Source organism: Myodes glareolus, chromosome 9 (genome assembly GCF_982192425.1).
Source record: "Myodes glareolus chromosome 9, mMyoGla1.1, whole genome shotgun sequence".
Classification (NCBI taxonomy): Eukaryota; Metazoa; Chordata; class Mammalia; order Rodentia; family Cricetidae; genus Myodes; species Myodes glareolus.
In genome coordinates this window covers 69,917,366-69,938,930 of record NC_142034.1, presented here as the reverse complement: position 1 = coordinate 69,938,930, position 21,565 = coordinate 69,917,366, and the positions used below count along the sequence as shown (strand labels likewise).

Genomic DNA, 21,565 nt, shown 5'->3' with positions numbered 1-21,565 from the left:
TATAACTGTTGCCAAACATGTCTTTTGCCTTTCAACCAAGAGGAGAGTATCCAGAGTGGGATCCTCTTCTCCAAATATCCAACTTACATACTTCTTAATGGTAATGAGCTCTTTTCAAAAGTTTGAATATATACCAAAATTTTGTAGGGACTCTTGTCTACTGATTTACACAAATAGTATGATGTTCTTCCTTTAAGGTTGGCCACTTAGCTTGTAAACTCTAGAACCACATAAATTTATTTCCTAGACTATGATTGACGTAAATAATAACCCATTTTTATAATGTTTTATAATGGGTCTTTAGACTTAATATTTTTGAGGATAAGAAAAGAAGAATAACCTATAGCCTTTGTGCCATAAATAGGTTCTATTAAAGTCTTTCTTATTCCTGAGTGCTTTCAATAGAAGTGACTTATATACCTTGTTAGCATTGGGTGCCCTTGGGCAAAAAAATCTAAGGTGACAGCATTATCAGTATTAATGTATGTTTACTGTATAGATGTTGTGATGAATTAATTATTTGTATGGTCACAGCAAATTGAAGTTTAAACTTAAGGGCCACTGTTAGATTTTTTTAATTTTATTTTATGTATGTGCACCACGTGTGTGCCATAACTACAAAGGCCATAAAAGGGCAGTGGATCCCCTGGAGCTGGAGTTAGAGATGTTTGTGAGTGACCATGTGAGTACTAGGAACCAAACCCAAGTCCTCCACAAGAGCAGCAGAGGACTTCACCCCAGAGCTTTCTTTGTCCCCCACAGTTGCTTTTTATGTCCAACTTAATATTTGTTTTCTTTTTAAATATGTTCTGTTTACTCACTTTTGAAAAGGTAGCAGAGCAGGGTTGCAAAGGTGACAAGGTTGATAAAATACAGACCTAGTAACGTGTAAGTTTGATCCCCAGAACCCACATTTATAAAATAAGCATAGGAGGTTGGAGAGATGGCTCAGTTGGTAAAGTGTTTGCTGTATAAGCACATGGATCTTATTTCAGATTTCTTTAAAAAAAATAAAAAAAAACAAGTGTGATTTTGAGCCCTTGTAATTCTTGTATTGTGGAGACAGAGACAAGGGTTCCTCTGGTTTTCTAGCCAGCCAGCCCAGTCACTTGGTAAACTCCAGGTTTAGTGAAAGACTATATATTTTAGAATAAATAACAATAATAATAACAACAATAATAATGCTGTTTGAGTAAGAAGTCATCCACTAGCCTATACTTCACACATGCATACCTCACCCTACTCACCCCCCCCCCAAAAAAAGCCAGGCATGATGGCGTATGCTTATAAGGCTTACTAGTTAACTAACCTTGCCTACTTGGCACATCCAAAGCTGGTGAGACTCTGTCTCAAAAAAATCAAGGACAGTGCTTAAGGAACAATACTCAGGGTTGTCCTCTAGCCTCCACATGACACATATACCACCAAAAAATGAATAATTTTTTTAAAAAATGTCTTAATAAATTTTAACTGGTTCAGAAACTCTAGGAAAATTTGTTTGTGTGTGTTTATATACACACATATATATATGTTTATATATGTATATGTACACACATACAAACATACATACACAGATAGATATGCTGTATGTGTGTGTGTGTATATATATATATATATATAAATTTTGAGGTAGATACCCTTTAAAATGCTGAATGTACAAACAGTAAGAGTCATTTCACACACAGCAAGCAGGGAAACTGGAAGAGTAAATACCTATATATTATTCCTGTAGCCTGGGACAGAAGAGAATTTGAGGTGAATTAAATGTGGAAGAACGATTGCTTGCTCACTTTCTTCTTTTTTTGTAAGTTATTGGTGTTGCTGTTTGTTTTTTTCAAAACAGGGTTTCTTTGTGTACCCCTGGCTATCCTAGAACTTACTCTGTAGACCAGACAGGCCTCAAATTCAAAAGGACTAACCTGCCTCTGCCTCCTGTGTTTTGGGATTAAAGCTGTGTACTACCACTGCCCTGCTAACTTACTTTCTGTTTCCTTTGCTTTGAACAGCCATTACATGCCGTATTGTAGCAGAAGTGATAGTAACAGCCCATACAAGGGATAAGTCAGTAAATTTCCTAGGCCCTGCAAATGCCAGTGGAAAGAAGCACAGCTATGCAGATGCTACGGGGGCTTACACTCCTACCATTTCTTAGCCCTAAGCTTTGGCTGCTTCTGAATTAGGATCTGAAGACTGCGTTCTCTCCAGCGGTAGGCTTTAAAAGACAATTAGGGAACTACTTGAGTTTTGTTTTGTTTTGTCTTAATCTTTTGTTTCATTGGATCTTTAGGCAACACCTGAACGTCTGATCATGCATTTGATAGAAGAACATTCTATTGTGGACCCAACATATATAGAAGATTTCCTGTTAACTTTTAGGACATTTCTTGAAAGTCCTTTGGATGTTGGGATCAAGCTTTTGGAATGGTTTAAGATTGACAGCTTAAGGGATAAGGTTGGTTTATAAATATAAAATACATGGACTTAACTTTAGCCTTTATATTTTATTAACAGACACTTTTGCACCTTATATATCACATGGAGTGGTGTTGGTTTTTTTAATGAAAAAAATAAGTTTATCTGAATAACTTTGTGAGTCAGTGTAAACATGTCTAGTCATTTCCTCAGTTCCTTAAGAAGTGCATACAAACTAGAAATCAGAGACTGATATGAGACTGTGATGGAGCTAGCTATAAACTCAGGAACCAGAGTAGTATTTAGGGGTTTACCAAAATATTAGGCAGTTTGTGCAGATAGTTAAAGCATGAAACCGGTTAGTGGATTTTAAGGAATAACAACCTAGTGACCTGAACTGAAACCCCAGAACACACATATAGGTGAAAGGAGAGAACCAGCTCCACAAAGTTGTCTTCTCACCTTAGTACACACCATGGCACATGTATCCCACGTGTTTATCATGAGCATACACAGTAAGTAATAAATGAAAATATTTCTTAAGAACTAAAATTATAATGCTCTTAGACTAATTGACTTTGGATTTCGCTATAGTTCTGCAGCTGTGACACCCAGAGCACAAACAAGAAAAGAAAAAGACAGATAAACAGAACTTACAATATTAAGACTTTTTTTCTGTATCAAAAAGTACTATCAAGAAGTGTAAGAATAGGGGCTTGGGACATGGCCCAGTAACTAAAATACTTTGTTGGGCAAGGTTCGGAATGGGAGTTTGGAATCCCAGACCCCATGTAAATGCCAGGTGGGCATGGTAGCCAGCCTACAATTCCAGCCTCAGAAGATGTAAATAGGGCTCCCCAGTGTAAGCTATCTTGCAAGAAAAGCTATATCAGCAAGCTCTGGGTTTGATTGAAAGTCCCTGACTCAGTGAATAAGGTAGAAAACTGATGGAGGATAATTATCCACATCAACCTCAGATCTGCACATGCATGCCCCACACAAATATGAAAATGGAATAAAACAGAAAAATGCATAAAACAACATATAGATTTGCAAATCATAGATTCAGTAAGGCTCTACTAACCAGAATACATAAAGAACTTTTAGAACTGAAGGACAGAAAGACAAGCAACATGATTAAAAAACAAACAAATGACTGGAATAAACACTTATTTGAAAAATATTTATGCGTAGCCAAAAAGCATATGTTCATCATGATTGCACATATGGAAGTCCACTCAAAACCAAATGAAGTATACCACTTTTCACTCACTGTCTTAATTTTTTACTTAACCTGTTGGACAAAATAAACTAACCACTTTGAAAGTTTGACAACATTTAATGAAGTATTAGATTTGTTTTTCTTAGAAATGTTAGTCAAGTGAATTCTTAATCGTAGAAACACTTTCAATGATGTGTTCTTATTGAAATGACTGCCTGCACTTAACAACAGACAGAGGATTGTATTTAAGACACATGTAAAATGCACATCCCAGTTTGTGACTTCTTTCAGAACCAAGGGAAGCATACATTGAAATTAAACTGTGCCTCTGTTAGAACATGCCATTTGTGTATAATGAAGCTCAAGAGTGACTAGCCAGACAGAATGAATGCTTCACATAACCACATGGTTTCTCCTTTCCACAGGTGACCCGGATTGTACTCTTATGGGTAAATAATCATTTTAATGATTTTGAAGGTGATCCCGCTATGACTCGATTTCTAGAAGAATTTGAAAAAAATCTGGAAGATACAGTAAGAGTTTGTTTTTATAATTCAGGGGTCTCTCTACTCCCTCAGCAAGAACAGCAACTCAGAACAACTTCCATCTTCTCTCCAATCTGTTTTTTGGATGAGAATTCCTCACTAAAATAAAAATCGGTGTATCTTCTATATTCATTTCTGTTTTGGAGCTGTCCTCTAGTTAGAACTGTGCACTTGAACAGATTGCATAAGCTTTATACCTTAGATCTTAATAAAAAATTTTAGTCTCCAGTTATGAGAGATTGTGGTGACTACAATGAGGTAGTCAATGTAACAACCTGAAAAGAAACTGTCACAGAGAAAATACTCAGGAGCATAGTTCCCAGAGTAAATTGAGTTGAACACGGAAGGAAGAAAGTGGCGCCTCTGGTCCCTTTCTTACCCCTCAGTTCCTGTAGACTTTCCTGCAGCGTATCTACCCCATGCAAAATGAGGAAACATGAACAGAGATTGGGGAACTTCACTAATAGACCATTGAGGCACACCAACATCATACAGCTCTACCATATACTATCTATCATACTACCAGTGTGTAGTTATTTAAGAGACACTGAAAGAAAAGATTGAGTTATGGAATTTCCCATCCTAACAAATAATCAAATATTTATTGAAATCTCCCACTCAACGTTACTATTATGTGCAAGTATAGAATTTGATTCCTGCCCTGGAAGAAAAAGATCTTTGGCTTATTAGAGCCATATCATGTTCACAAACATGTTACATTACCTGTTTGAGAATAATTAAAAATTCAAATAGGAATAGAACTTCAAATTAGACTATTACTGGATTTATAAAAGAGTTAAATGTTTTCTGAATGTGTCTGAGTATTAGACAATATTCAGAAAGGAAATCACTCTGTTTCAGCTGGAAGGTATGCAAGATAGTGTGGTAAGAACTTTGAACATTCAGGAATAAACTTTCATTATCTAAAAGTCTTTTGAAACCCTGTTAAGGAATTTTGTTGAGTGGTCTGGAGTGGAAGGACCCTTTCCAGTTTTGTTCACATGTTCTGTAGTTTGTGTGTTTTGGTTCTAATCATAACCAATGTAGAATTTTTTAAAGCCTGTAAGAATAAGTACATAAATGTTCATTGTAATCTTTTCTACTTCACAGAAAATGAATGGTCACCTCAGGTTATTGAATATTGCCTGTGCTGCAAAGGCTAAGTGGAGGCAAGTTGTGCTACAGAAGGCGTCCCGTGAGTCACCGCTGCACTTCAGCCTTAATGGAGGCAGTGAGAAGGGATTCGGTGTTTTTGTTGAAGGCGTAGAACCCGGTAGCAAAGCTGCTGATGCAGGACTGAAACGGGGTGATCAGGTAGGTAAATAATCCCACACTTAATAAAAACTGTTACTTCTGTTTCTTTTCTTTGGGGGAAGGTGATAGTTGAGAGAGAAAGATAGTGTGTGTGCACCAGAGGACAGACAGTTTTGAGTGTTGTTCCTCAAGCACTGCTTACCCTTTTTTCCCCAATCGTACATCTCCCCAGTCCTAGTGTTAACATTTAAATAAGGTTTATTTTTAAAATACTTAACATATATTCATTACTTTTGATGAAAATTTTGTAATAGCAGGTTGAAAATCATGTGTTCTACAGGGCTCAATCAGTATAGCCTGCTTTGAATAGCCCTTCTTATTTTCTAAGGATTGTGAAATTTTTCCTTGACAACTTCAGAATATTCCAGAAAGATGTTCATTAATTAGCACCTTGCAAGTTTGATAGAATAGATGCTTCATTGTGCTTTCAAATGTAAGTGGCTGAAGATTAAATCATGTCATCAAATTAACTAATATCCATATGGTACCACAGCTACATTTATAAGCAGAGAACTATATGAGGGGCCAGGAGAAACTGAGACATGGGAGGAATCGGGTAGGGATTTATTCTTTTGGGGATTTGTTTGTTTGATTTAATTTGTTGTTGTTGTTGTTGTTGTTATTCTTTTTGGTTTTTAGACAAGGTCTCACTTGTATAGCCATGGCTGGCCTTGAACTCAATATGTAGTAGAGCAGCCTGGCCTTGAACTACAGAAATCCTTTGCCTCTCAGTACTGGGTTTGAAGGCATGTGCCATTATACCTGCTTGGTTTATGCTTTTAGTTATTAAGTAGCTATTGTGTGTCTTAATTCAAAGTATGATATAATATATCTTCTGCATAAAATGTAATTTCCAGGATTGTCTCAGTCTTAATAATATCCTCAACAGAAAAGTTGGGAATCTGTTGCCATTTTTTTGTTGTTTTTATTTTCTAATACTGGAGAACAGACCAAGGTTTGCAACTGTGAGGCAAACAGTCAGCATCAACTTCTATCCTTGCCTCAGGAATGTGTATTTTTACAAAAGCGTTACAAAAGTCTTTACAAAAAACTCATGTGCACCAAAGAATTGGTTTTTTGCTAACCTTAAGTTCACATACAATATGACCATCATTTGACAATGTCTAAAAAATAGACATGTGCACACATGTTCGTTGTTGTCTTTATTGTTTGATTTGGTTTGTTGAGAGTGTATCTAGGGAATGAACCCATGGCCTCAGACATGATAGGTGAGCACTGTATTCTACTATACTACATTTCAAGCCCCTAAAAATATTTTTGGGTATTAAAAACTTAAGAATTATTGCTAGTGAATAGAAGCCACTAAACAGCCTGCAATGCTCAGATTATCAGAAACCGAGGGAGATGGTGAGGTGTAAAGTAGGGGACCAGGCATGGTGATTCACACCTTTAATCCCAGCACTCAGGAGCCAAAGACAAGTAGGTGTATCTCTGAGTTCCGGGCCAGCCAGGGATAGCTACATTGAGACCCTGTCTCAAAAAGGAGAAAAAAAAAATAGCAATCCTTTGATGTTCCTTAAGGGAGTTTTTTTTTTTTAATATCTAATAGCCAGCATCCTAGAATTAATATATTTATTATGGTTTTTTTTCAAGTATTTCATCATAAAACTTTTAAAGATATTTCTCACAGTGGATTGGAGGACTGTGAAATCCAAAACATATTCCTAACAATGAAATTTATTGCGGTTTTGCTGCTTCTATCCATCTTCCCTTGATCCACTTTGTCTAGCTCATACCTTCCTATTATTATTAATTTTACAGACATAAGTTTGTATATATCTGAAGATATTTTTATTCAATGTGGTATAAAGTTATGATTTTATTCCTTAAGAACACTGAGGTTGCAGAAAATATCACCTTATATTGTTGCCTAATAAAAGTTAAAATCAGCCATTATTTTTCTTTTATACTATTAATTCCTACACATAAACACCTTGATTCTCTGTCCTTGAGATTCAAAGTTGTCACTGAGAATTATTAAAATGTGGATCTCTTCAGTGCTATGGCATTTTGGTATGTAGATGTAAATCGTTTTGTTTTGTTTTGTTTTTTGAGACAGAATCTCACAATGTCATGTTTCTGACTGACCTGGAACTCGCTCTGTAGACCCTACTGGCCTCAAACTTATAAATCCATCTACCTTGACCTCCAAAACACTGTAATTAAAGATGTGCGCCATCGCTCTAGGCCTGATGTGTCCTTTTAGAATTCTGAATTTTCTTTACATTGATTTTTCTTTTCCTAATATATTGTTTTGTGGTCTCTTTACCTTTGAGAATTTCTGTCACTTCTGAGTTCTGTCTTCTCTACTGTGTTTATTTGCTGCTGAATTTCTGCTCCTTTGATTTTTAACTTTTTATGCTTTGCCCTTGGTATTTACTTCATTTTGGTTTTTTCTCCTTCCAAGAACCTTTTTGTATAGAAATGAGGTACAGCCAAATTAAGCAGTTTTTCACCTGGAGAAAAAACCAGAATAGTGCTGCTTTGGGTTGACTACCTGGTGCTTTTATTAGTTAAAAATAACAAATCTGAATTTTTTTTCTTAAGACAGAGACTGACTATATAACCCTGAACTTTCAGTCGTCTTGTCCTAGTATTGGGATTCTAGGCATGCACTGTTAGATCCAGCATTAGCATGCTGATTTTAAATGAATTTTTTTCACCCTGAAATATACTTGAAAAATGCTGCATATACTAAATTAGACGATTTCGCTAAAATTTGTGTATATATACATAGTGTCTTTTTCTAGCTTACTAGAAATGATTTAAATAGCTCTATGCTTAAACCATTGTGTGTGTGTACACATACACACACACACACACATATACACGCATATATACATATATATGTAATTCTGTTTAGTGTATGCATGTATGGACATCCAAGCAGTCAAGTCTCTCTTTTCACTGTTTGGGTACTGAGAATCAAATAGACTTGACGGCAGGCATTTTCACCACCTCAGCCATCTCTTCAGTCCCCATCTTATCCCCCCCCCTTTTTTTAAATTTTATTTTATGTGTATGGATATTTTCCCTGAATTTGTATCCTTTGTTTGCCTGATGCTAACAGAAGTCAGAAGAAAGTATTGGATCACCTAGAATTAGAGTTAGAGGTGGTTGTGAGGCACCATGCAAGTGGTAACTGAACCTACATTCTTTACAAGAGCAGTTCTTGCTCTTGACTGCTGAGTCATCTCATTTGGGATCCCAAAGAAAATAACCTTTTAAAATACGTATGATAGAAGATTTGGAAATTATACAGTACAGGGAAACAAAAAGTAGTTTAGTTCCTAAAAACAATAATCATTGTTTACATGTGGTGTGATTTATTCAAGTTCTATTTTGTTTTTTCTAATATTAAACTTATGAAGTGATAGGTGATACTAATACTATTTCTTTTTAATTTGCATTTTAAAAATATTTTCAAGATAATGGAAGTCAATGGACAAAATTTTGAGAATATTACATTTGTTAAAGCTCTTGAAATTTTGAGGAATAATACTCATCTTGCACTTACTGTGAAGACCAACATTTTTGGTAAGTTTTGTTGTAAAAGCTACTGAGGTAAGGTTTTGTTTTATTTTGTATAAATAAAAAAGTAAGGGGGCTGGAGAGAGAGCTCAGAGGCTGCCCTTCCAGATATCCTAAATTCGTTCCCTAGCACCCACATGGTGGCTCACAACTATCGATCATGAGATCTGGTATCCTTTTCTGGGCTGCAGACAGACATAGACAGAACACCATATACATAATAAATACATAAATCTTCTGAAAAAAAGAAAAAAATTTTTTCAGTGAGGTAGATAATAGTAAAATATATACTTCTGCCCGGCAGTGGTAGTGCACACATTTAATCCCAGCACTTGGGAGGCAGAGGCAGGTGGGTCTTTGTGAGTTCGAAGCCAGCCTGGTCTACAAAGTGAGTTTCATGACAGGGCTACACAGAGAAGCCCTATCTTTGAAAATCAGAAACAGAATAAAAGGCTTTTTTTGTGTAAGATGCTAAGATTATTAGGCATTTATAATCTATAATTTTTATATAATCTAAATTTTATGGAAATAGAGACACAGCTTCAGTTATGTGCTTTTGTTGTGTAGTATATTATATAGTGCAGAGTACAGTAATAAAACTTGAATAATTTGAATAAAGCTTAGAAGTCATAACCACTCTTTTCCACTCCAAATGTACAAAGCTAGCTTTCTGCAATGAATCAAATGCCAGAGTTGTTTCATCAGATAAATTCAGTGAAGCATTTGAAATTTACAAAGAAATTTGTAAACAATATGTTCTCCTTTCTTTGTAGAAATATTTCTAGTAGGTGTGGTATGAGAGACTGGGCCCAGGGCCTTACACATGCTGCCCAAGTGCCCTACAGCTGAGCTGCATCTCCAGCCCTGGGCTGTTTTGGTTTTCTTATTTATATCTGATTAAAACATGTATTAAGCTTGTGCTTTGGAGGCTGAAGAAATGGCTCAGTGGTTAAAAACACTAGATGCTCTTCCGGAAAACCCAGGTTTAATTTCCAGCACCTACGTGGTGGCTCACAACCATCTGTCACTCCGGTTTGTCCTTATCTGACTCCATATTGGCATGTAAAGCACACACATAAACTAAAAATAAAATAAATCTATTTAATAAAATAAGTTTGTGTTTTTAATCAACTATATCTAATTCATTTGATATTATAATTTTTATGAAAAATTTATTACCATTTGCTTTAGACTCCGTTGAATTTTGGCTAAAATCATGAGAACAATAACAATACGTCTAGAATAACAATTAAAAAACAAAGACCACTTAGGAGTTCTTCAAGACTGGGGTAGAAAATCCCTTTAGGATGATTAGATTGCTATGAGAATGATTGAATCCTAGAAGTATGCCCCGCCCCCGATATGTTTTGGGGTTTTGTTTGTTTGTTTACTTTTCTCTTTTGCTTGTCTTTCTTTAAACTGTGTTCAGTCATAGAGAAAAATGAAGTATTTTGAGATTTTCGTCTGAGTGCCTTGAATACAGTTACCTCAAATTAAATTGTTGTTGGACAGTTTCCAGCCTTATATTTAGTGTTAAATGAAGAAGCCTTCGGAGCTTTCTACTTTCTGGGGTTTACACTATCTACCAGTGCCAGCTTTTAGGTCGTTTTAAAGAATTCCGATTTTGAAAAATATGAAAGCAATCTTTACTCTGTCACCTTAAACAAATTAAGTCTCTCCACGTTTTCTGTCTCAAGTGTGTTTTATACAATTCTTAAGAATCTAATACCCGAGAGTTCTTTGTACCTGTAACAGAAATGTTTACTGACTGGTATCAAGTATTTAGCAACATGGACCCTGGGGGAAAAGGAAGACTTTTGGATGTAGGAGGCAGGGAAGCCATGCCTAAGAGCCTCTGGGTAGTAAGAATACTTCTGTCCTCCCAGGATCCTACATTGGTTGTGGTCAAGGATAGGAAACTACATGGTAGTATAAAAGTGTGGGAGCTGCCTTAACCCAGGTAGAATGCCATCAGCCAAGCAGAACACCAAAGTCGATGTCAAACAAGCATTTATAGAACATTTGTAGAAATGGAGGGAGCACTTTTATCTTTTCATAGTGTTCACAATAACTGGCACTGTCATAAAGTCAGATCAGACATCAGATGTAAGAAAAAGCAGAAGATGGGTGTAGAGGATGATCAATAAGTTAATCTTTTTCAGATTATGAAAAAGAAAAGATTCAAGGAAGGGGCAGAAAACCTATCTAGTGATTTAAAACCTCATCTCTTGAAACAAGAACAGAAAAATCAGAAAAGGAAAAAAACATAAATCATTGAGAAAGAAACAACTCTCATGGACACTCATGGTTTGCAGCTCACTTATCACCAAAGGCCAGAGCACCCCAGCAGCACCTTTTCCAACTGGAGCTCTCACAGATATCTCAGTAGATAGAACCGAGCTGTAGCTTCTTCTCAAGGAGACCCAGGAAAACTTGCAAATTTTGCTCCTGGTTCTGAGTGTCAAGAGCCTTACATGAAAAGCTATTTTTATCTTGGCCAGGTGGTTTTAACAAAGGTGAAAATTGAAAACCAAAAGCTGAAAGGAACTTTAATTTAGTAAATCAAAATATCTTTCAAAGATGAATCCTAAAGATATCTAATACTTTAAAGGCAAAGTAAAATGTCTCTCTTGGTGCTGGAGAGATGGTTCGCTGGTTAAAAAGCACTCACTTGTTATTCTTCCAGAGGACCTGAGTTCTGTTCCCAACAACCACATCAGACAATATCCTCCTGTAACTCCATATTCAGGGAATCTGGTGCCCTCTTCTGGACTCAGCAGGCACATGCAGATGCATGGCAGACACTCATATGTACACATAAAATAAATCATTTTAATTGTCATTTTTATATGTTTGCATCATACTTGGGCACTGTAGTCTTGTCTTTGTTGAAGACCTTACAGAATGGGAAAAAAATATTTGTCAGTTCTAACAGAAGTTTAATATCCAGACCGTATAAAAAAAAATTCAAGAAACTGGTATGGTAGAGGCAGGAGGATTAGGACTCCAAGGCCAGCATGAACTACCCAAACCCTATCTCCAAAAAATAAGACAAAGCAAGAAAGGACAGGATTTGAAGGATGAGTTAGGATTGAATAGTCATGGCCTGGCTGAAATACATAGTAAAACACTGTCTCCAAAAAAGGAAAAAAGAAACAAGCCATCCAATATTTTTTATGAGTAAGTTATCTAAATAAACAGTTCACAAAAGAAGAAACAAACATGGCCAAACAAATAGTTGAGAAAGTATTCTATATTATTGACCATCAGAAAACTGTAAATCGAGGCCACAGTTATCTTCTGTCATAAGTATCTTTAAACACAGAAGAAAAAATACAGCATTTGTTGATGATGAGGGTGTGAGAAAGAAACTTTCTTAACTTTTATTGTTTCTTTGTGCATTTTAAATCATACATTCTGGTCCCACTTATCCCCTCATCCCCTTGAATACATCCTCTGCCCTTAGAACCTCCCTCCCCTCAACAAAACCAAATTTAAAAGAAAAACTAAACAAAACAAATGAGAGAGAAAATAATCTTGTTGTGGAAGCTATAGTGTGGCCCGTTGGGTCACACAGTTTACACTTTAGTCCATTCATCTTTACTTGCAAGTGTTCACTGTCACAAGTCTTTGGCCTGGCTTGACGCCTCTGGTTTTTGCTACGCCACTGATAATGGGAATGGGCTCTCACTGGGGCTCCTCTTGGATATCTTGTTGACCTGTGTCTTGGAGATCCTGCTGTTTTGGATCTATAGGTTCATCCCCTTCACATGTTCCTGCAGTTCATAGATGATGTGAATGTTGGGATTGGCCAACTCATAGTCCTAGTTCTGGGCCTGGGTGGTAGCTGAGTTGAATAAATCACCAGTCCCTCATTACTACCCAGGCAAGCTCTCCAGCACTGCCCCATGTAGTTTACCCATTGCAGCCTGCAGCAGGGAGCCAAGCCAGTTCTCCTACTCTCAGATCCGGATCACCCACACTCACATCACCCAGGGTCAGTTCTACTGTTTTGCCAGGTGAGGTACAAGGACCCTCTCTCTTGATTGCTGAAGGGGATATACGAGGGGAGCATGGAGTCAGCTTTCCTGGGTGCAGCTGGTAAGGATAAGGGCTCACCTGCTACAGGTAGTAATGGGTGTGGAGGGGAAGGCATCTTTCACACACATATGCCGCCACATGGGGGGGATGGAGTCAGCCCGCCTGCGCTTGTGCCCTCAGGATTGCCTTACCTTTGTCCTGACCACAGGGTAAGCTCTAGTTTGCTTCCCTTACTTAGGAAAGGAACTCTTTACACTGTCATTTGCAATGTAATTCGGTGTAACTCCCATTACACCGAATGAGTGAGAATATATGAATATATGAGTGAGAAGTTCCTCATATAGCTAAACAGAACTATTGTGTGTGTGTGATGGTGCTGTCTCACTTCTAAGTGAATAGCCACAAGAAATGAAGCCAGGAACCAGAAATACCTGCATGCTGTTTTTTGCTGCTTTTACAAATAGCTAAGATTAGAAGTCACCTTGAGGCCCATTAATAGGTCAAAGGATGGTATATAATACTCAGGAGTATTAAGCCATAACAGAGGTCAAATCCTGCCACTTGGTCAAAGTGGATGGAGCCGAAAGACATTATGCTAAAGTAGCTCAGTCTGACACACAAAGACAAGTATGGCATGTTCTCTTTTCTGTGGCAGCTAAAGCAGTATTCACCTGAAGGCAGGGTTAAGATTTTTAGAGGTTAGGAAAGATGTGAGGAAGAGTGCAAAAATGAAAGATACAATGATGTATGTTGCATGGATGCATAGAATGACATCCTGATCTTCACAAGTATGCACAGTTAATATCTGTTGGGTGTGTTGCTGCTGCTGTTGTTTGTTGTTGTTGTTTTAACAAGCCCAGTGGAGTAGCACATACATGTGATCCCAGCACTTGGGGAGGCCAGAGTAGGAAGATAACTGAGAGTTCAGTCCCAACCTGTGAAGCAAAATCCTATGTCAAAACAACAAAAGGAAGGTGGGGAGGAAAGCAAGAAAGGAGAGAGAAGTGAAGGGAAGGGGAAAGGACAAAGAAAAGCAACCTCTCAGGCTGGGATGCAGCTCAGTTGTGGTAAGGCTGTATGGGACCAGGCGATCTCGTTTAATTTAGTAGTACACATTTTCACACATGCTAGCAGCATACCCTTTTTTTTGTTATTGTTATTTCTAATGACTTAATTTTATCACTTTGGGGATCTAGCAGATGATTTTAAAATGAGTGTGAACCTGATGGTATTTATCCCTAAATGTGTTGGTAAAAACATTTTAATAAGGAAAAGGGAAATGATGAGTTTGTTTATTTTCACAGTGTTCAAAGAATTGCTCAGTAGGACTGAACAAGAGAAATCTGGTATACCTCATATTCCCAAAATTGCTGAAAAAAAAAGTAATCGCCATTCAATCCAAGATGTCCCAGGAGATATTGAACAGACATCACAGGAGAAAGGAAATAAAAAAGTTAAAGCAAATACTGTTTCAGGTGGAAGAAACAAAATCAGAAAAATTTTGGATAAAACACGATTTAGTATCTTGCCTCCAAAACTCTTTAGGTAGGTAGTACCAATTTATTGTGTTGGATTGTCATATTAAGTGAAGTTTTTATTGTAGGGATAAGAGTCATGTTTGTTTTATACATCATAAAATCTTTAAATAACACATGAGTAAAGTCTAAAAATTTCTGCATTATCTCTGTGGCTTTATCACTTTAGTAGCTTTTAGTGTTGTGAATTTTATGAAAGGCTTTTATGTTGTGTATTTTTATGTTTTGGGTTCAGTTTTAGTCACTGTATCTATAAATTTGGACGTTAAATTTTGAGGTACATCTATTGCAGGTAATTTTTGAGTTTTTTTTCTGTTGGCATTACTTATTCTATCCTAAACTCTAATGGTGAATTTTTTGATATTTGGGTTTTTCCAGACAGTCATTCTGTGTGTATATCACTCAGTGGCAGGAGCTCAAAGGATAGATGTATTCCTGAGGCTTCTTAGCCATCCAACCTTGCAGAACTGGTAATCTCTGGTTCCAGAGATTCTGTTGCCTGTCTGAAAAAATGTGTAGAAGGATTAAGGAGATAGCTAATGCCAACCACTGTCTCCCTATACATATGGCCACAGACAAGCATGTGTACGCCCCCATCACACACATACACAAATCTCAAAGATCAGGAAATATTCTTCCTGAGTTCTTCTACCCAGGGAAACAAATTTTCTCTTCTTTCAATTTGTCACTCACTGGAAACTGGTGCATCAGATGGCTTTGCCTTATACTTCCACTTTAAAGCTCATTGCTTGCACTGCCGTCATTAAGGTGAGTAAGTTATGGAAACTAGAACTTTAAAATAGCAAAAATATTTAATATTGTACATATCACAAACACTGAGACCAGTTGAATCTGGGCGAAGAAACTGTTAGAGTTGTAACCCACTCTAAAGAGGTTGGGGAGAGTTTGAGATGACCAGAAGTCACTGTGGAAAGGAAAACAAATCCAGAGGCCAGAGAGCAGAAAATAATTCTTATGGAGAGTTCTTTAAGCAGGTAATGTCTTGAGTTTTATTTCCAGAAGCCTTGGTGGATTGGTCTGGATTGTGTACACTGTTGTGTCACATATCTTCTGGAATCAGAGAGTGTTATGTTACAGTTGTCACTCTGGAGAGTGGACTGGTTAATAGCAGGAGACAAAGTTGCTGTCACCAGGAGCAGCTAGTGGAGCATTTCCCACATGATAGCGTTGTATTGGTAACAAAGGAAGAAAAATATACTAGAAATGGGTGTGTTTAAATTCAGAATGTATTTTTATTTAGTTTTTCAATGATTAATCAGTAGGCATTTTGAGTTTTTTGCATTGTGCCACAAGAAGCTGTTAGCTAAATACAAACATGAATAAAAACATGTTACATATGTCTTCTGTTCATGCTGTAGCATAAAATGGCAATCATTTCAGTTGCTGAAATCCTAAAAGATAAATTAGAATCATACAGATTTCTGAGGCCAGTTTTGTGAAAGCTAGTTTCTCATTTTCATCTGTCTGACTCTGTTTTTGAGACCATGTATTTTATTATTATTTTGATACAAATCATTTAAAGTGAATTTGGATAATTTTTTCTGCAATTTTTGGGAGGCTTTCCCATGCAAGGCAAATGTTCTGCCATTAAACCATAACACTTGTTCTTGACTTTTTTGAAGCAGGGACTCCCCATGTAGTTCCAGCATGTACTGTATTTATTCTGTAGCCCTGCCTCGTCTCAAATTGTTCAGCCCTGTTGCCTCTTCTTCCCAAGTGCATCTCCACATCCAGCAAATGATTGCTTTTTGCAAAAGTGTGCAGTCTAGCTAGATGTCGGGAAATCTACAAGCCTAGCATTCAGAAATTCACCCAAAGGGTTGACTATTTTGCAGAGAACACAAACAGGAAATGGAAGAAAGCTATAAACACACTATGTCTGCTCCCAGTAATGTACCTCCTCCAGCAAAGCTGCACTATCTAAGCTGCCCTAGACAGTACTACAAGCTGGGGGACCAAGTATTCAAATATTTACGCTTGTAGGGGACATACTCATTCAAACCACTACAGATATTCACCCTTGCTGAAGAACTCTTAAAAGTCATTTAGGGGAAAAACATCACTGTGGCATCAGTAGATAATGGAGAGCATGAATTCAAGTGATCCGTATAGATGTTTATCTGAGGATGCTATACCTTTTCCATAGAGCTCGTTGATGATGGTGATGTCCTGCTGTGTTGCTCGTACTGGCCTCAGACTCCTGTAATCAAGTGATCCTCACAAGGGTTAGAAGTAGACTAAAAGTTCAAGTACAAGAAAGTGGTTAGAAGCCAGGCAGTGGTGGCGCACGCCTTTAATCCCAGCACTCGGGAGGCAGAGGCAAGCGGATCTTTGTGAGTTTGAGGCCAGCCTGATCTACAAGAGCTAGTTCCAGAACAGGCTCCAAAGCTACAGAGAACCCTGTCTCGAAAAACCAAAAAAAAGAAAGAGGAAGAAAGGAAGGAAGGAAAGGAAAGGAAAAAGGGGAAAGGAAAAAGGGGAAAGGAAAAAGGAAAGGAAAGAAAAAAGGAGAAAGGAAAGGAAAGGAAAGGAAAAAGGAAAGGAAAGGAAGAAGGAAGAGGTTAGCTAAATGGTATGTAGACATGAAAATTAACAAGGATGAATGTTCAGGTGTCTGTTTTGGGTTTTTTGTTTTTTATAAAGTACAAATAGGTTTTCCCTCTTCATCTTTCAAGTTTCTTACTTTAAATATTTGGATTTTTTAATTGAAATTAAAAATTAAGTAAATTTGCCAGTTGGTGGTGGTGTTTACCTTTAATCCTAGCACTCAGGAGTCAGAGGCAAGCCGACCTCTGAGTTTACGGCCAGCCTGGTCTACAGAGCGAGTTTCAGGACAGCAAGGGCTACCCAGAGAAACCCTGTCTCGAAAAAAACAAAACCAAAAATTAAATAATTTTAGTTTTGTAAATTGTGATTATCTCCTGTGTGCCAGGACTCCTTAGGAGAAACATGGAAAACAGACTCCACTCCTCCCCACTTGACCCCAGAGGAGCTGTCATAGCATCTATGGGAACAAGAAGGAAACAATATAAAAAAGACATAGATACTTTAGATAAAAGTAGATAACACTTAAGTCTCAAACAATTACATTCTTTTGAAGTGAAAACTTATTCCTAAAAAGCAATGAAAATAAGTTATTAATCTGAGTGATTGATTTGAGAGACATCTATAAGCTGCGACAAATTACACTTTTTATTAACTGGAGAATGTTAGACTGTTCTGAAGTCAGATTTCCTTTTTTTTTTTTTTAATCACTCAACTTTAATTTTGTGTCTTCCTAGAAATACATTGCTTTGCTTTGTGCATCAAGAACTATTTTTTTCTCCAAATGTCAGTATATTTTTTGTTTGCTTTTAATGTTGAAGTTATTTTTCATGTGCACATTAGTGATGTTTTGTGCCTCTTTGGTTTCATAATGAAGCTAATTACTTTATTCTAAATAAGTTTAGTGTTAGGAAACTAATTATTGAGGAATTTTTCAAAAATGTCTTGTTTCTGTTACTGCATCACCTCTCAGGAGACTGTTTTGGTAAGAAATGACATAATTATTTCTCAAATAGGTTTTATCCGTTAAACTTTAAGCATGGATTTTTTTTTTGCCAATTGTTTCATTCCTGTCATAGCTTGACTTCTGCATGACAGAATTTTCATGTCTACATGCTCACACCTAAGTACCGTGAATTTATAGCCTGTCTTACATGAGTATAGCTAGATAAGGACTTTTAATTTTTTTAAAAAAAAAACTTTTTATATTCTGTAAACTTTATCTCTATAGTGAAGTCCTTTTAACCAGAAATTCTGAGTTAGTGCTGGGGACATGGCTTAACTGACAGAGTGCTTGCCCAGCATCTGACAGCTCTGGGTTTGATCCTAGGCACCACATAAGTCAGATGTGGTGCTGCGAGCATGGAATACCAACACTTTGGAGGTGGAGGCAGGAGGATCAGGCATTCAAAACCATTCTCATTACTAGAATGTTGAAAGTCAGCCAAGGCTACATGAGACCCTGTACCAAAAAATAATTCTACTTTTTAGTTTTGTAGTTTCTTCTACTTTGTTAGTAAGAGTAGATCACCTCTTTGTGTCTTTGGATTCAGTTACCTAACCTTATGAATCCAAAAATTGCTGGGTTTTCAGAAATCAGAGACTATTGTTTAAACATATGTCTTTATACTTTTTCTGGTTCAAATACTGACAGCTTTTCTTGTCTTCTCTTAGATAATCTTAAAATGTTTATCTTTTGACAGCCAGCAGTGCAAACCAAGTTGTAGAGAGGTAGTTTAGGATAAGCGGGAATTGATTACCGAATAAAACCTTTCTTCTCCCAAGTGTAAACTGATGTTTCTCCTTGGGAATAACTAGCATCATTTCTATCAGTTGTGTTGTTGTGCCTCTATTTCTCAGTGTCAGTTAAAATAAATGTTCCTCCTCTCCAGCTTTGAATTGCTCTCATTTAAATTTGGTAAAAGTACTTGACTTCTCTTCACAAGAACAGAAATACCATTTCTCATCTACTTTAGCTGACTTAGCTCTTCAATCAATGGCAAGCTAGAAAAAGGACCTGAGACAACCAGCTAATTAACAGTCTGTCTGCCATTTCAGTGTGTTCCACGCCCTCATGCCTCCCTGACTATGCAGCTCTCTCTTGTCTTGGCCGTCCTTGTTTTCTTGCTATTAACACTCTTTTACTCTCCATCTTGTTTCATTACATAGTCTGCCTAAATCTTATATTTTGCTTTAATATATTCTATATATTCCATGTCACTCATTTTTGTAGGTTGTAGTTTAATCTTTGCCATGATAATTGATAAGTGTTCTGTGATCCTGTTTGTATAACAAAAACAAGACAGAAGACTGCTGAGTAAAATTTACATGAGAACAGATACTAAGGAACATATTTCAATATAAGTCAGTTTAGGGAGAAAACTCTGATTTTGGTCATTGGTGATGATGGAAATCTTTTCCACTGTGATCCTAAGTTCTATAGAATAGTTTTACTTATAATTAAACTAATACTGGAAATACACAAAGTTTAACTGACAGTGTTTATGTTTTTCCTTCCTGTGATTTTAGAATTACCTATGTAACAGTTCTAAGTGTTGTAAAAGAAGAGTTTTTTGTTGCCCTAGGTAATGGCTTTTTAGTTAATATGTGTTTTTGAAACCTAAAAAGAGAACAAACTCTTCTTACTGATTTAAATCATCTTGTGATTATCATGTGTTTGGAGGGGACACTTCCTGTTGTGTGGCTATGTATAACTCAGTAAATATATTTGAAATTTGAGACTGGCAAATTTCAAGCAGTCCTTAAACATTCAAATTGAGTTTTTCTGCAAAAACCAGAGGAAGCAAATTCAACATTATTTGTGATATAGTAGGATTACTTCCGTTTTATATTTCATTTTAATGTAATTTTCAAAAACATTTCATTGCTGTCTCTTCATTATAATTACTCTTTTTGGTTGCTGAAATGTTTTACTCTTAACTGCTTAAGTCATTACACTGAATTGAGTTTGTTGTTATACCTTGAGCTTAGGAATCCAAATTGTTTGCTATGTAAGTGCTTTCTAGTTCTTGAAAGTGATATATATGTATATATCTTTTGAAGTGATGGAGGCCTGAGCCAATCACAAGATGACAGCATTGTGGGAACCAGGCACTGTAGGCACAGCCTGGCTATAATGCCAATTCCTGGAACTCTCTCATCCAGCAGCCCAGATCTCTTGCAGCCCACCACCAGCATGTTGGACTTTTCCAACCCTTCAGGTAATGTTTCTATATGATGTCATATGGCCAAAGTGGTAACTAATACACAGTCACTTGTGTCATAAATACTGGTTTTGCCTGCAGAGTTTACCTCTGGTTTTTGGATTCATGCAATTAGCCAGGGAAGATTACCAAAGCAGGTTGCTTCTTTCTAAATTAAAACTTCATAAGAGCATCGGTGATATTTTTCAGAAATTGATGAGTGATGGAATGAAAATAAATGACTGTAAACTTTATATCTCAGCATCTGAAGCTAAAGTTGTTTTTCGGTGGGGGGGAAAGGGGATTTGGTTTTGGTTTGGTCAAGAATATATTATTATATATAATAATATATAAGAATATATTATTATCATAGTATAACATTGTTTTTCCTACTAATGGTTTTCAGGATGGAACATCAGGTTCTTTTCTGTATGTGTTGATGCCCAGAGGCATAAAATTTCACATAAGTCTATGATCGAAACATCTCATTGTAAAGAACCGATTATATGCCATACACCACTTTTCTTTTCCAGGAAAAAAAAACAAAAAAAATTAAAAACTGAATATGTAATTTTGCATCCAAAGGAAAGATGAGGGAAATAATCCCTCAGAGTTTCTGATTCAACTTAAATTTTTAGTTCTAATGCTCACAGGAACAGCATTCATTCATATATATTTCAGTGCCGGAAAGAAAATACAAGTGTATTGGTAAAGTTTGTGTTTTCCTATAGCAACTCATATAAAAACCCTTAAACATAAGAGAAAACATTTAACTGAAGGTTGTACTGTACATTATATAGCAGCCTAAAAACTCCCAAGTTTAACAAAAACCCAGACTAGTGAAAGTAATTGTTTCCTTCCGTTCCCAACTCACGATAGAGTTTCTGCACTCAGCAAGTTAGTGTTGTGCATCGTTCTTTCTGTAAGGCTGTCTAGACTCCGTAGAACAGAGATTTTAATGAATCATTGTTTTGCTTTGAAAGTTCTAGTAGTTCCTGTAAAGGGTTGTGTCAGAAGACAAATCAGAAATAAGTCCAAAACTGGCTGCCAGTATATTAAGTTATTTGCTTTCATGAAAGATGAGCACTAAGGTGTCACAAAGGCAGGAAAAGATCAGGCTAGGTTCAGTTCTGTGACATAAGAGGAAATGCCTGTACCAGGATGAGGGTGTGTTTT

General features: G+C 36.7%; 1 protein-coding gene across 13 annotated transcripts in view; it reads left to right on the top strand.

The window, feature by feature from the left end:
- The window catches only part of Rapgef6 (Rap guanine nucleotide exchange factor 6), a 174,003-nt gene that overhangs the window by 103,274 nt on the left and 49,164 nt on the right, over nucleotides 1–21,565 (top strand). For 12 of the 13 annotated variants that reach the window (XM_085694951.2, XM_085694949.2, XM_085694952.2 and 9 more), the window contains 6 exons: nucleotides 2,288–2,452; nucleotides 4,060–4,167; nucleotides 5,290–5,493; nucleotides 8,943–9,051; nucleotides 14,391–14,631; nucleotides 20,250–20,407. In XM_085694951.2, coding sequence (XP_085551077.2) covers nucleotides 2,288–2,452; nucleotides 4,060–4,167; nucleotides 5,290–5,493; nucleotides 8,943–9,051; nucleotides 14,391–14,631; nucleotides 20,250–20,407 — 985 coding nt within the window. Of the gene's footprint in view, nucleotides 1–2,287; nucleotides 2,453–4,059; nucleotides 4,168–5,289; nucleotides 5,494–8,942; nucleotides 9,052–14,390; nucleotides 14,632–20,249; nucleotides 20,425–21,565 lie in introns of those variants that run through there. The other variant, XM_085694956.2, reaches the window with a different exon arrangement.